Source organism: Mixophyes fleayi, chromosome 8 (genome assembly GCF_038048845.1).
Source record: "Mixophyes fleayi isolate aMixFle1 chromosome 8, aMixFle1.hap1, whole genome shotgun sequence".
Taxonomy (NCBI): Eukaryota; Metazoa; Chordata; class Amphibia; order Anura; family Limnodynastidae; genus Mixophyes; species Mixophyes fleayi.
Window position 1 is genome coordinate 38,010,753 of NC_134409.1, and position 15,547 is coordinate 38,026,299.

General features: G+C 39.9%; 1 protein-coding gene across 4 annotated transcripts in view; it reads right to left on the minus strand.

Moving 5' to 3' along the window:
• The window catches only part of BRDT (bromodomain testis associated), a 66,006-nt gene that overhangs the window by 35,285 nt on the left and 15,174 nt on the right, over positions 1–15,547 (minus strand). For all 4 annotated transcript variants that reach the window (XM_075182388.1, XM_075182387.1, XM_075182389.1 and 1 more), the window contains exons 5-9: positions 14,936–15,111; positions 9,870–10,235; positions 7,551–7,679; positions 4,838–5,017; positions 4,513–4,703 (exon numbers count right to left, since the gene is read on the minus strand). In XM_075182388.1, the coding sequence (XP_075038489.1) occupies positions 4,513–4,703; positions 4,838–5,017; positions 7,551–7,679; positions 9,870–10,235; positions 14,936–15,111 (1,042 nt within the window). The remainder of the gene's footprint in view (positions 1–4,512; positions 4,704–4,837; positions 5,018–7,550; positions 7,680–9,869; positions 10,236–14,935; positions 15,112–15,547) is intronic.

A 15,547-nucleotide genomic window follows, 5' to 3' on the forward strand; every position in this document is an offset into this window, starting at 1 on the left:
TGTGGTGAATTAATGAAGATCAAAAACATAATAAAATACAAAAAAAAAACAAGCCCAAAAACAAAAATTGTACAAGAGTTTTCATTCTACAAATACATTTTCACTGAAAGTTTCCCAATGTGGTTTATGATGGGCACATGTGTTAATTGTGTCCGTCAGTTTGGATGATTCAGATCAAACCTGCCAAGAATCCTGTCTGAGGGGGGAGGAGGGGGTTCCCCAGATCACAATAGATGACCAAGAATATTTGAGCTCAGTGTGGATTTATATCGTTCTCTGACAAAAGTGCAGACAGTGGGTGACCACTGTATGGCAACACACCCACTACTGGGATCAGATTTAGTCTTTCAGCAATTAGGCCAATTCTGTAAATCTGTGTAGCTACCTTTACATACAATCTTACAGAGCAAAATCTGGAGTGGGGGTGGAGAGAAAGAGAGATTGTGGCTTGTGACTGGTCCGCTCACTCACACACCCCTGCCACAGTCATTTAATGTTGGTTAACACAAACCAATTAAATGGCTGAATGTATCAGCCCCAAAGACTCTGGCCAGAGGTGGAGGCAGCGTCGGACTGGCCCAGCGGGCTAACGGTAAAATCACCGGTAGGCCCGGCTACCTTATGGCCACACCCCCTTTTACCCATGGGCGGAGCTTACCTTGAGGCCCGTCCTCACGAGGGTCATCTCCGCCACGTCCCCGCTGCTCAATTGCGATCGCAATTGAAAGATGAAAGATGACTGGCTGTCACTGATAGGCTGTCAGTGACACCCAGTAAACTTTCAATTGCGATCGCAGCTGCAATCATGCGACACGCCCCTTCCCCCTGTCAGCTTATGTTCCTGCCGCCGCTGAAGAAGGGAGAAGGAGCAAAGAGCCTGCAGCAATCAACATATCAGTAAGTATATTAACCATTTGTTTATACTAAATATATATATATAAATTATATAAAATATATATATATATATATATATATATATATATATATATATATATATAATCAAGCAGAAACGGGAGCTTCCATAGTGCATCATCAGACTTTTAATGGTATAAATTCATAAAAATATACACATACCAAAAAGTTTCTTGTAAAACAGCTTATAGAATGAGACGAACACGAGTGGATGGTCCGTGACTAACAAACTTGTATCTGGTCTGCTTATTCAATCCTCTACGCGTTTCGTTGTGACCAACTTCATCAGGAGGAATAATTTCATCTACATTCCCTTGCCTTTTTATAGGGAAAGTCTTATCAGGTTTTTCTAATTAGGCTTCCGCCTCAAAGTTACATCACTTCCAATCAGATCTTAGTTATGGCAAACATACTTATTCTTTTTTACAAATAGCATAGCATGCAACATATATATAATAATTATAAAAAAAAAAACTGTTAAAAAGAAAAATAATAAAAAAGCACTTCGTATATCAATTCAATGGATTTCAATATTCTCACCCGCAGCTTTCACATCGGCGGCACGGGTTCCTGTATCACCGAGCAGGTGTTACTAGAGTCTCTAATTGATTACAAGCAAACTGAATTCTTCCACATTTTCATGAAATTTTATACAAAAATATATAGTGCTTTTTATACATAATTATATAATACATATCACAAATCACAACCTTGTTTGAATCTAGAATAGAGTTATTGTCGGGTTCATCGCTTTGGCGAGTTCTTCCCGAAGCAGCTCTATACTTAAAACACAGCAATCATATGTATTTTAATTCAAGGGGATATTTTATCCTTAGTATAATCAATTTCCTAAGGTTAACTTATTATAACCTTCTTTCTAAGTTTGGTATAGATGTTTCTTTTGATAGCCGCTTCAAGTCAGCCTAACACTGTAACGGCCAATATCCATAGTCAGCACAGGTTAAAGTTAACCCCTAAACAAACAGAAAGTACAACGTTTAAAACATCCTGACCTATTATCTTCCCAATTATCCATTAATTTTCATGAATGGATAACTTTTCTTATCAGACTTGTATCGGAGCAATTATCCAATGTACCGATGTTGTTTAAAATAGATAATTTAGTTGTCCGTTTTCTCTTGCCGGTATTCAGAATTTCACACCCTCTCTATATGTTTAGACATTCTCTCAGCATATTAAGTTTATTTACGGTGTTCTTCACCAGTAGCTATTACATAGATCACAATGATATCCACTTAAGTTATCAGGGGTAGAGAGTAAGTTCCCCAAAAAAATAAATATATACCGTATTTGCCGGCGTATAAGACGACCCCCAACATTTCCACTCAAAATATAGAGTTTGTTATATACTCGCCGTATAAGACTACCCCCTCTTCTGCACACCTTTCACACACCAAATAAAGCGTAAAAGAACATCAGATTTGATTTCAACATGTTAATTTATATTCGAATGCCTATGACATGCAGGAAAACTGTCACAGGGCTGTATGTTATCAAACATGTACAGTAAACATAAAACAGTGCAAATTTATTAAACGTAATTCACTAGTCAATGATAGAAGGAAGATAACAAATAGAGGGAGAGAGCAAGTGCACACTTACCCCTTGGCATAATCTTTAATGCTTTTTCATTTGATTTCCAGTCCCGAACCATCTTTTCTGTTACTCCATATTGTCTTGCAGCAGCACAATTATTATGTTCCATGGCAAAGTTTACAACTTTAAGTTTAAAACTTGCATCATATGTCTTTCTTTTTGCTGGTGCCATGATAGGGTTGATAGGGGTTTGACTGCTGGACATTTTCTATGCTGTATTGTACTGTACAATGCTGATGCTCGCCGCAGCCACGCTGATGACCCGCCGCGGCCACACTGGATACCGCGCGATACTGGACCCGGTGTATAAGACGACCCCACTTGGAGGCATGTTTTTCAGGGCAAAAAAGTAGTCTTATACGCCAGCAAATAGGATATGGATAGAGATAGATATATATATATATATATAATAAATGCACTACTGGGTGGCATAACATTGGGGGCACTACTGTGTGGCATATGGGGGCTGCCTATCTATGCTAAACTATAGGGGGGGCTGACTATACTAAACTATAGTGAGGGGGGGCTGCCTATGCTAAACTATAGTGAGGGGGGGCTGCACAGAGAAATCTATAGAGAGGGGGTGATGGGACCTTTAATGCTGAGGTGGTTTGTGTTCATAATTGAATGTGGGGCTGAGTGTGGGGAGGAGGGCTATTAAATGCGAAAATTAATTATTTAATGCTAGGAATGGTCGTAGGAAATTGATGTATTAAACGTAAATGCTATTAATGTATTGCTGGGGCTGTTTGGAGGGAGGGTAATAGGTTTATTTATTAAATGGGAATACTATTAATTTAATGTTGGGGTTGGTTGGAGGGAAATAGATCTATTTATCAAATGTGAGCACTATTACTTTAATGTTGAGGCTGGAGAGAGGCCTAATCATTAAATGTGGGTGCTGTTGATTTAATGGCAGGGATGGTTGGCGTTTCTAAATGTACCCATTATTTTTTCCAAATAGAGCCCTCAACATTCCAGGATCCAGACAAGCCTCAACTATAGAAACCAGCAACCACAGGTGGAAAAAGTGACAACAACAGGTAGGACAGTCTGTCAAATGAGACAAATGAGTCTAGTGCAGGCTGGGGTGTCACAGGTTAGCCAAGCCTGGTCTAGTGGGACAATCCTGATTTTTGGTGACTGTTCTGCCCAATCTAAGGGGCAGGTCAAGACTGTGTATTTTTTATACACTACACTAAGGTGCTAGCTGTCCTTTGTGGACTGACCACTCCTCCTCTAGTTTCTGGTCCCGCCTCTATGATGGCTGACCACACCCCCTCTGGTGGGCCCCTAGTGTTGCAGTGCCCCGGTGGGTCCTTCATGCCCCAGTCCGACACTGGGTGGAGGGGCCACCTTAGGAAGATATTTTTTATGGGTGGCAATGGCGCTATAATAGGCCAATAGTTTATATCCTGTCGCAGTGTGTGTAATATATATATATATATATATATATATATATATATATATATATATATATATATATATATATATATATATATATATATATATATATATATATATATATATATAGCGCCATTAATTCCGCAGCACTGTACAGAGAACTCAAGCACATCAGTCCCTGCCCTATTGGAGCTTACAGTCTAAATATACACACACAGATATAAAGGGCAATTTAATAGCACCCAATTAAACTACCAGTATGTATTTTGAGTGTCCATGGAGATAAACATGTCCCATAAGAGGCTCTCAACCAGAATGATAAAACAGAAAAAACAGAAAGCACTGAGGAGTTCTGTGCTCATATGATAGCACAAGGTGACAGTTATGTTATATACGTCATGGAAATCTGGAGACACGTATGCTTTTTATATTGTCATGGAAATCGGTAGTGACTTCTAACATCCTAATAATGTACAGTTGAGGGCACATCATTTTACATGATACGTAAGTATCCCTAATGAACACTAAAGTGATGACATCAAAACTCATTAAACACGTGTTTATTATGACTTGTCTTACTTCAGTACAGATTTCTTCTTCATTTCCTTCCGTTTGTTTTTTTTATTTTTTTTATTTTGGAGCGCTTTCTTTTTAAGCTTCTTTTTCTTCTCCTTTAAGGTTTTCTTTTTCTTGTCTTTCTTTGCCTTTTTCTTAATTTTGGCCGGAGGTCCTTCTGCTAAAGCTTTAAGCTGCTCATGTACCACTTTCAGCTTTTAAAACAGGAAAAATAAAGCAGTTTAAAAAAAAAAAGTCTCCACCAGTGTAATTTAGAACACACAATATAATGGTCACCTGGAAGTTCTAGAAAAATCTACAACATAAATAACCCAGAACACAAGTTCACCTGCTCTTGTAGTAAGGCCAGTCGCTGGGCTCTCTCGTCTTCTGAATCTGAGGAGGAGCTGTCTGAGCAGCTTGTGCTGTCGCTGGAGGATGGCTTGTATCTCCCGAGCGTGGCTTGTGGGTATATGGCCTTATCAACAGGCTCATCTGGGATTTTGGCAAACATCATCTCAAAAACATCCTGCAAATTAAACCCACACAAAAACAATATATAACATGTATATATACACCCTATACCATGTATATCAATCAATACAGAGTATAATCAATTTCTGCTACTCTAAAAGGTGTCAGCAAAAATTCATTTCAAATAGAATAAAAAAAAAACTACAGGGCCAGATTCATTAAGGAATGTAAATGCCGATACACGTCGCATTTTGTGTTGAACTGCATGGGTGAAACGAGGGTGGGTGGGGTATATGTACAACGTCAGATGTCCAGTAAGGTCCTCTCAAGCTCCAGCACACAGCAGCATCTGATTCAGGCTTTGGGCATCTTTAAAGGTCCAGGTTTTTCAGTCGTATCACTTGCACCAGCTACAGTGCAGGTGCAGAGTGGTAGTGATGACGATTGTATATACATGCTAGAACATGGGTTTGCAATCAGGAGCAACTGTAACAAAGTGAAAATATTTACAAACATTCTTAACAAATAATATAAATGTAAATACTAAAATACCTGGTTTGGTTAAGTGATCATACCCTTAGATTAACTATTATAAACTTTCTCACGTACAACTAATAACCTTGCAGATCACACAACAGGCTAACTGGCCACCACCTGACATCCACTGTAATGGTTTTGATTACCTCACAATAAAACCAGCGGTTCCTTGAGGATTCCACTACTAGTAATGCCCGTAAAGCAAAGAATTCACCATGGTTGGAAAGGTGGTTTCCAAAGGGCTCTGGGATAAAGTTGTGGAAAGGCACAATTTAAAAGAAGAATACAAAAAGATTTTTAAGGCTTTTACTCTCCCTCACCGTTCAAAGCATTATTGAGAAGTTGAAAGAGTATGGAACCACCAACACCTAACCTATATCAGGCCGCCCCTCCAAACTGGATGACAGAGCCAGGAGGATATAGATCAGCTACCAAGAGGCCAATGGCAACTTTGAAGGAGTTACAAGTCTTTATGGCCGAGACTGGTCAGTCTGTGCATGCAACATCTGACAAGCTTTACACAAAGCTGCCCTGTATGACAGGGTGACAAGAAGCTTCTCTGTCTCATTTGCACTTTGCAAAAAAAACACTTCGATTCTGATGCCATGTGGTATAAGGTTGTATAGTCAGATGAGACCAACATAGAACTTTTTGGAGTAAACTCCAAGCGCTATGAAAATCAATGCAGTGGCTTAAGCTGGGTACACACTACAGGGATTTTGTCCAATAATCGGCTCCACCAGCCGACATACGACCGCTCGTTCGAAAGTCAGGTCAGTGTGTGCAGTGACACGATGGTCGAAAGTCTGCCCAAATAGACGATTATCGCCTCATTTGGTTGGTCGTACCGTCCAATTTTTTCCGATCAATCACCTAACGATCATGCAGTGTGTATGCACTCATGCTGACGATCTCCATAGAGTTTACAGAGTCGGGCTCTTTTCAGCCGATGTTAGCACTGAATGTCAGAGTGAATAAATGTAGAGAGTGCTGTAGAAGGAATAATTCATTTGTTCGTTCTGAGAGAGAATATTTTGTTTCAGAGTCACAGAAGCAAACGAAATTTGTTAGGACATGCGAATAGTTATTACAAGATGGTTTTAATCAGTGTGACAATGTGACAGTAGTGAATGAATGAATATTGTGCTGTCATTCTCCGGACTAGAGGACCAGACAAAGGACCAGATGAAGAGCACAGATCTGAAGGTAAATCGTGTCAGGGTGTATGCATGAATCGGACCTTCAGTCGTAGGTATAATCATTTGAGATAGCACGTCGGTCTGAACAATTCTTCAGTGTGTACCCAGCTATAAGGAGAGGAAGGTGAATGCCCTTGACTGGTGAAGTCCGAGCCCTGACCTACACAGGAAAGTAGAAAGTCTGTGGATGGCCTTGGAGACCAGGCCATCACCCCACACCAAAAAATGTGACAACTTGTCCATTCTCCTTTGCAGAATTGTTCAAGTATTCCCCAATCTAGGTGCACAAAGCGGGTAGAGACGTATCCAAACAGATAATTACAGCAAAGGTGGTTCTACAAAGTATGAAATCAGGGGACTGATTACTTTTCCAACCCTGTTATTCTACTTTTTCATTTTTATTTTTTTTATTAATTTGCAGAACAATTTCCTTTTTTCTGTTAGTTGAATGTTGTAAGGCAAGATGTGTGAATAAAGCTGGTTTGATTTAATTTATTTCAATTTCCATGGTGTAATGTGACAAAAGGTACTGAGTTTGACAATGTACGATGCTTTACTATAGACATATCAGTGTTAATAATTTCTTGTACTGTAAAATAAGGATAGTAGAAGTCTCAGATGTTCCATTTTAAGAGTACAAGGCTGCAGGACAGTCTAGAAATCACACTGCCCTGAAGAGAGAAGCCCGTGTGTAAAATGCTCATGTATCAGCTGAACACGAGGGGAACAAAACAAAAAGCACAAACCAGCCATTCAATATATGGGGTATAGAGAGGGAAACAAGACATCCGTAACCCTCTCCTGTGTGGGCCTATGGAGACTATGTAATATTAATAAACACAAGTCACCTACCTGTAGCGTCCTGGCTAGGTTCACCACTTCGTTATCCGGCGGATTGTGCTTGTAACAATTCATGAACATTAACCGAACATCAGACGCAAACTCCCGTGTGTCTTTATACTGTCCATTGTCCATTTTATCCTTCATCAAAACACAGGTAACTCATGGTCAGAATGTAAGGAAAAAACAAGTGCATTTCTAAATGATCATACAGTGGTGTTGGGCATATAGGACAGCGTTTCTCAACTCCAGTCCTCACTCCTCCCCAACAGCTCATGTTTTCAGGATCTCTTTAATCACCACAAGCGAGTTAATCTATTTGGCCCGGTCCGTAATGATCTCACCTGTTTCTACAGACAAAAAGCCTCAAAACATGAGCTGTTGTGGAGGTGTGCGGACTGGTACAGGCTATTATTAAATGTGGGAAATAACAAATATAGCAGAGTGGAACCCTATTGGTTGGAAGACCCTCATTTAATAATCACTTTGGATTCCATTACTGTGCACATAGAGCAGATAAAAGGAGGACTATAGGACTACAATTGGAGTGTATATGACATTGGTGCTATGGTGGTACTGTATATACTTTATAGGTTTGTAATATGCAAACAAGTTTCACAGCAATCCATCACAGGGAAAAAAAGGGTGCCATAAAGTTTGTAAAAGTACACAAATAAAATATGTTGTAGTGTCTACATACCCAACATGACTTCTGTATTCAAACAATAAATGTTTATTACCAGGAGGACCAGAAGAACTAGTAATAGATGGTAGCCAGTGCAGTATAAAAATATGCAGTAAAGAAAGGACGTCACATCCCAACCAGTCGGCTGTCACTGCATATAATGTCTAAATAAAAACTAGCTTAAATACCAAACGCTAGAAACACTGGGGAGAAACTCCAGGTCCTATCCTTTATGGCAGAACAAACCCAAGTGAGACTATAACCTACAGCAGGGAGGGAAAGGGAGACTGATCTGTGGAAGAACAGGCCCACAATGACAATCCTGAATATAGGTCTGGTCCAAAAACAATCCACTGCCAGAAGATCCATCCAAGTGGTCCATGTACGTTCTATGTCAGCACAACCATTGAAATATTGTTAATCATGAGTATTTATATATTTAACCAAACTGGGGTAATAGCCATTCATGGGGAAAACCCAAAACAGATTTACACTTTCCAACAGGACACAGCCCAGCAGCTTCCTCTCAATACACTGGTTATACAAGATACAATGTAAATATGTGAGAACAACTAGCAAAATAGTTACATATCAACTGATAGGAGTGTTCAATAGACCAGATCAAGCAGCCACTGTAAGCAGTTGTGTGACCCAGTAAACTACAAGTGCTTAGTAGAGTGTGCAGTCAGCAATATGGATAGAGGGAGGCCTATACCAACAGTGAGAACTAGTAATATAATATTTATGGCAGGTATAAGTACAATTAGTCTGCTTATTGCACTTACTATTAGTATACTTTTAACCTTTGGCAGTTCTTGGGTTTATTTAAAGCTTAGGTCCCTTTTATTTCATTTTGGACATCTGTTGGAAGTTTATTTCAAACAAACTATGCTTTCAATAACCTTCATTTTGCCAACATTATAAATAACTAAAAGTTTTTTGCACAGAATTTCATAGAATAACTTTCAGTTTCTAGATTTTTCCTGCTCTGTACAACTCTTCTCCTGAAGATGATAATCACTATACAATTGATTAAGGGAAGAGCAGCAAAATGTTGATTTGATAAAGAAGATACAGAAACACTGATGAAAAACTGGAGAGAGTTAACTGCAATTAGCTGAGTAATTTAGGCTGTAGGATGCTATATATTTATGACAAATAATAATATTTCTGCTCAATCATTCTTTTTATCCAGAGGACCTTGTTATTGAAGATAATAAAATAGGATTGTTCTTTTTCGGTTTACAATGATTTACAGTGGGGGAGGAGGTTACAGGAGTGATGTATAGGGAAGGCAGTCAAGCATCAATCTACATGAACTGCTTGAAGGCAGTTTTGTGGGAATATTTGGCAACTGGTTCCTAGGAAATATGTGATTTAACCCACATCAACCAGAATTCCAAACTGCACTAGAGAAATGACCAAGTACAAAGCATAGACATGGTTAGTTGCTGCAGAAGTACAAATATTGAGGGTGCTCAAGCACCCACAGCACTGGCTCATATGTGAATGTTTTTAAATATAGATTTTGTGTGGGTATTCCTGGTAGATCCGTAATAATGCAGTTTGAAGCTATTAATGTGTAATGCTGTACTGCAGCGCCCTCTAGCTTTGAAATGGAAGGATTATGCTAAAGCTGAACTTACTCTGATAGTTCCCAGATCCATGGGACAGTTCATCATATCACTGTAACCAGGCAGACTAAGGGATGCAGACTCCAGAGGCTTGTAGAAAGGCCAGGCACAATTCGCATACTTTTTGGACATCATCTCGTTTAGAATGTTCTTGCAGTGTTTCAGCTGTTCAGACAGTGGATGATGACCGGCTGTTTGAACTCTCTGCGGAGAATCAGGAAGATCTTTGACTGAAGTATCCACTCGAGGAGTCTCAGATCTTGGAGTTACTTGGGCTTGCCTTGGTTCAGGCACATTAGGAGAGGATTCACAACTGGTTAAATTAAGTGGCACAGCTGGAGTTGTAGTATCTGCTCTCCGTTTAATACCCTTGTTAGCCTAAAATGCAAATATAAAATTATGAATTGATTTTGTGTGTTCTATTGTAAATCAGATTTAAATATACAGTGCAACATCTCCCAAAAAATTAAATTACAACCAAGACACCTAACCTGAAATAATTTCTCATATCAAGGAGTTTACAAACAGGATGCTTAGGGCTGGATGTCAACATCTACTGTTTTACACAAGCCATATAATGGAAATAATGTTATTTTTGAAGAGGGGGGTGGGGGTAGGATGGAGAGGGAAACACACCCCCCCGCCCCGAAAAAAAATAATAATGACAGATTGTATTTGTGGGCGGAATTAATTAATAATGTTTACCTGTATTTGTGCCTTTAAGGAGAGAGTTGTGTAATAAGGTCATTGTAACCATAGGATTTCAGTCCTTAAAAGTGATCAGACTTGGAGATTTATTTAGACCAATAGGAGTTATTGAATCAGCTATGACTATATGGAGATAACTTGTTCACACACAACTTGGTACTCTACCATCCCACTTATGGAAGGGGCACCGAGGACCATGGGTATGGAACTGAATGGCTATATATTTAATTTGTCTAGGGCTAACATTATTTTATCCTGAGTCCCCACCAAAGGGTACCAAGTAAAGGCACCTAGGATTATTCTGGATTCTTTTACTTTAGGTTGATCATTTTACTTTACTCTGACCATTCCCCCAAATGACAGGTAGAAGAAAGTAAAAATCACTACTACCCCGACCCACCTGGTATGAAGTTGGAAAAAAACCAAACAGTACATGGTGTGAGCCCAGATTAAGACACCAAGTACTTCGCTAAAGACTAATTTTTTTTTGAGGTCACCGATGAACGAGATGCTTATGGAAGACATGTCAAAATTTAATTTTTCCATTTGCTTTTCATTCCCCCCAAAAGTTCTATTGTAAAATTTACACATATCAATCTATAACAAAAAAAAAAAAGTGCTACAATTTTAAAATATTAAACACAATATTAAGATGTCAGAATGCACTGTTTGCTGCATGACTAAAACAGGAAAGAGATGTGAATGACCCCCCATAATAACATTGTGAGGTAGAAGGGACAAAGCTTTGCCATTTGCTTTGCTCTACAGTCAGGCCCGGCGCTCCCATTAGGCAAGGTTAGGCACTTGCCTAGGGCGCCAGGCTCTGGAGGGCGCCACAGAATTTTAAAATGCTTTAAAACTGTGCGGCGACCGCTAACCATACCTGTCACGGCCGCCGCACAGCATTCAGATGGACGGGGAGGGGGGGGGGGGGGGGGGGGGGGCTAGAGGCTATTTTGTCACCACCGCCGCCTCTCTGTTCCGTCTCCTCCCCTCCACTTACTAGTGTCAGTGAGTGGAGGGGAGGAGACGGAGCAGAGAGGCGGCGGTGGTGAGACAAGGTAAGGAGAGGAGGGGCGGCGATTTTTTAAAAATGCCAAGGGCGCCGTGGACCCTAGCACCGGCCCTGTCTACAGTACATACACGCTTTTAGCTTCATAGTTCCTACTGGCTCCAAGATTTGACTAAGTGGCCAGAGAAGGGGTGTAACCATTAACACTGAAAGAAATTCCTTTTAAAAGATAGTCATCAGCAGTAGTTTCAATGCATTTGCCTACCTAGCTCCAGAGATATATCTAACCCTAGCATATACATGATTGTCATGCAGTCTCCTAGGCAATGGGGTGTACTGTAATGATCAGTAAATTCTAAGTATTATGGCCAATCGTGATCAGTGTTTTCACTGGAAGCTTGTATAGGATGCTGGAGGAAGAGATACTTCATGTCATATCACAGGGAGCATACTGGATACAGTTCAACTGATTTATACACGGTAGATAGATTTGAGCTTTTAATCTATAATTAAGTGTTTTCCCACTTAAATGCTTGTGATTACTTGTGATTCTCTTCAGCTTTTCTCCATCCAGGACAGTTGGACAAGTTATATAAAAAGGCGAGAGGACTGTCCAAGTCGGCTTCATTTAGCATAATTGTAAGTGCATACATTTTATCGATCTAAAATCTCCCTGCATTTGATGTATTGTGATGTCCTTTGAAGGGACAGGAGCGAAGAGAAACTTCAGTTTAATGGTTGACTATGATTACCCATGTGACATTTATCTTTGTTTCTATTTGGGAAGCAGCAACTGGAATCAAATGTTCTCCTATTTCATTTAAGGTAACCTTTGCTGGACTAATTTGGACTATAAGGTTTCCCAGTTATTGTGATTAGTGCCGACTTTGTAACACCTTGGGTGTATTCTTGATGGAATGTATTGAATTTTTAAACATTTTAGAAGGTGTATGTCGCTGGCTAAGAGGAATGACTGTATAACAATGAGAGACTTAATGTTTAGTATCTACAGTGCCAGCACTTTGAATCAAATCACCAGATTAGAGCATTACTTAAAACTGTTGATATTATAAAAGGTACCCTTATCTTAAAGATGCCCTTAAATTGAGACTTTACACTGGAATGTATATGCCAGCTACAGTGATATACCTTCCTATTAAGAAAACTTTCCTTACAGCATTCCCTTTGGAGGTCCAAAAATTGTACCTGAGAGGGCAAACACCCTCCAGTGATATATATTCCACACCTAAATGCTGATGATTGTGATAGCAAACAAACACACAAAGAAGAGCTCAGGAGTGCTGTTTTGATTGGTTATTAGTTGGTTAACCCTTTTTGGTGACATCATGTGTCTCAAGGACAAAGCAATTATCAGACATTCCCTCAAAGTTGGTTTAAGTATAAACCAGTGATAAGTGATAAGGTCAAAAACACATGAAAGCAGATAAATGAATAATGAGCTCATCTTATGAAATGGTAGAAGTGCTCACTCCCCGAAATCGGAAGGTATGGTAGACCTGCTGCTAAGAGCCATCAGCTGGATCAGAGTGCTGTCTGTGATTTGAGTTTCATCCAGCCTTAATGGAAACGTGTCGGTGGTGTTATCAAATACAGTGAAGGAGCATGGATCATAAAGTCTTCCTACACAACAGATGGAATCACTTCTGCTTCACACGGTCTGAGTGGAAGTCTGATGACCTCCAGAGCCCCCTCCAGTCACCTGAGCAGGTAAATGGTATTTGTGTTCCAGCCAGGAGGTAACTACTATGAATGCCTAGTAGCTCCTCCCCAAGCCAAGGATCATGAGACAGTGTTTCAAAGAATTCTGTCTACTTGTACTGCACTAATAAGCACATTAACAGTACATTAAAATAAAACAAATAGCCGACAGTGATAGCTGTGCTCAGTATGCGGAAGTTAGTAACTACCAAAAGTGCTTCAAGAAAGGACAACCGTTGAATAAGCATCATTGTCATGGGCGTCAAAAGCTCAATGATGTACATGGGAAGTGAAGGCTAGCCTGTCTGGTCCAATCCCACAGAAGAGCGACTGTGGCTCAAATTGCTGAAAAAGTTAATAGTGGCTATGATAGAAAAGTGTCAGAACACACAGTGGATGACAGCTTGCTGCGTATGGGGCTGTGCTGCAGCAGACCGGTCAGAGTGCCCATGCTGACCCCTGTCCACTGCCAAAAGCACCTACAAAGGGCTGGTCTAGTCTGATGAATCACATTTTCTTTAACATCATGTGCATGGCCAGTAGCGTGTGTGTTTACCTGGGAAAGAGATGGCACCAGGATGCATTATGGGAAGAAGCTAGCAAAGGCAGTGTGATGCTCTGGGTAAAGTTCTGTAGGGAGACTGTGGGTCCTGGCATTCATGTGGATGTTACTTTAACACGTACATCCTCCCTAAACATTGTTGCAGACCAAGTACACCGCTTTATAGCAACGGTGTTCCCTGATGGCAGTGGCCTCATTCAGCAGGATAATGCTCCCTGCCGCACGGTAGAAATTGTTCAGAAATAGTTTAAGGAACATGACAAAGAGTTCAAGGTGTTGACTTGGCCTCCAAATACCCCAGATCTCAATCCAATCGAGCATCTTTGGGACGTGCTGGAAACACAAGTCTGAGCCATGGAGGCCCCACCTCGCAGTTTACAGGACTTAAGATTTGCTACTAACGTGTTGGTGCCAGATACTACAGGACACATTCAGAGGTCTTGTGGAATCCATATCTCGACGGTCAGAGCTGTTTTGGCACAAGGAGGACCTATACAACATTAGGCAGGTGGTTTTAATGTTGTGGCTGATCGGTATATATCTCTGAATTAATCTCTTAAATTTGTAAATACTATCCAGAAATTATATTTTCTCTCAATTACTGCAATGAGTGTGGGACCTAAAGCTACAAAGTGGTCAAACCATTATACTCCCACCGCCATGCAGTTATGCTGCAGTTGGAATAAAAGTTTGTCTTTTCCCAAACATAATGTTTCTCATTTATGCTAAACAGTGTCACATTAGTTATATCTTCACTGTGATGACCACAAGGGGAATAGAGATTTGACAAAGATTGAGGAATGCACCAACTGATAAAACAGATGACAGTCCATGGGCTATCATTTGTTAATAAAGTCTGTGCATACACATTGTTTCCATAATGATCAATTGCCCCCATTTAAGCGGATTTCATTGTGTTATGAACGCAAAGCGATGCAGTGAAGCTTGAAAGAGTGTATAGATTATGTGCCCATATGCTTAAAAACAGCATAAACCATGTGTATGTGATGCTATCCTACTAATACAAGTGATAATTTACACAAGCATTATAACATATGCAATATGACAGTAACCTACCTTTGTTACAGGGCAGGATGCGCCTGAATTTGTAGGGCGGATAATAGACAAAGGAACAAGAGTAGTCCTCTGAGGTAACATTGCAATGACCGGACGTGGAAACGGATTTCTGTGCATTTTTTGAGAGGGAATTTTTTTCTTAGGAATAGGAGTGGGCTCAACCTCATCTCGAGACTCTGCAATTAAATTTAAAGACATAAATGAAACCACAAAAAAAAAAAAAAAAAAAAAGTCTCCATTTGAGAACAGTGAACATATTTTTTTATTATTATTATTTTTTTTATTTTTTTTACAAATCCCATTTAAAGCACTAAGTATCTGTACACTTAAGAAACCTTTGTTCCCTCTGTATACATACCACCCTTCATAACCTTTAGTGCCCACATAATTATTTACACATATATTGCTGTAGAGCTCTGATTGGACCAGAGCCACAGCTTATTGACTTCTAGATGTTCAGCATCCCATACTTGTTCTGCAGGAAAGGTGAGACTTCTGAAAGAATCTCTTTTTGAATGGTTTATAAATGGGCAGTATTTTCCGATTAGATGTCTAACGAGATAGTGGAACTTATGAATGGCATTGTACTGGGAAGTCTATTTTTGGTGCATT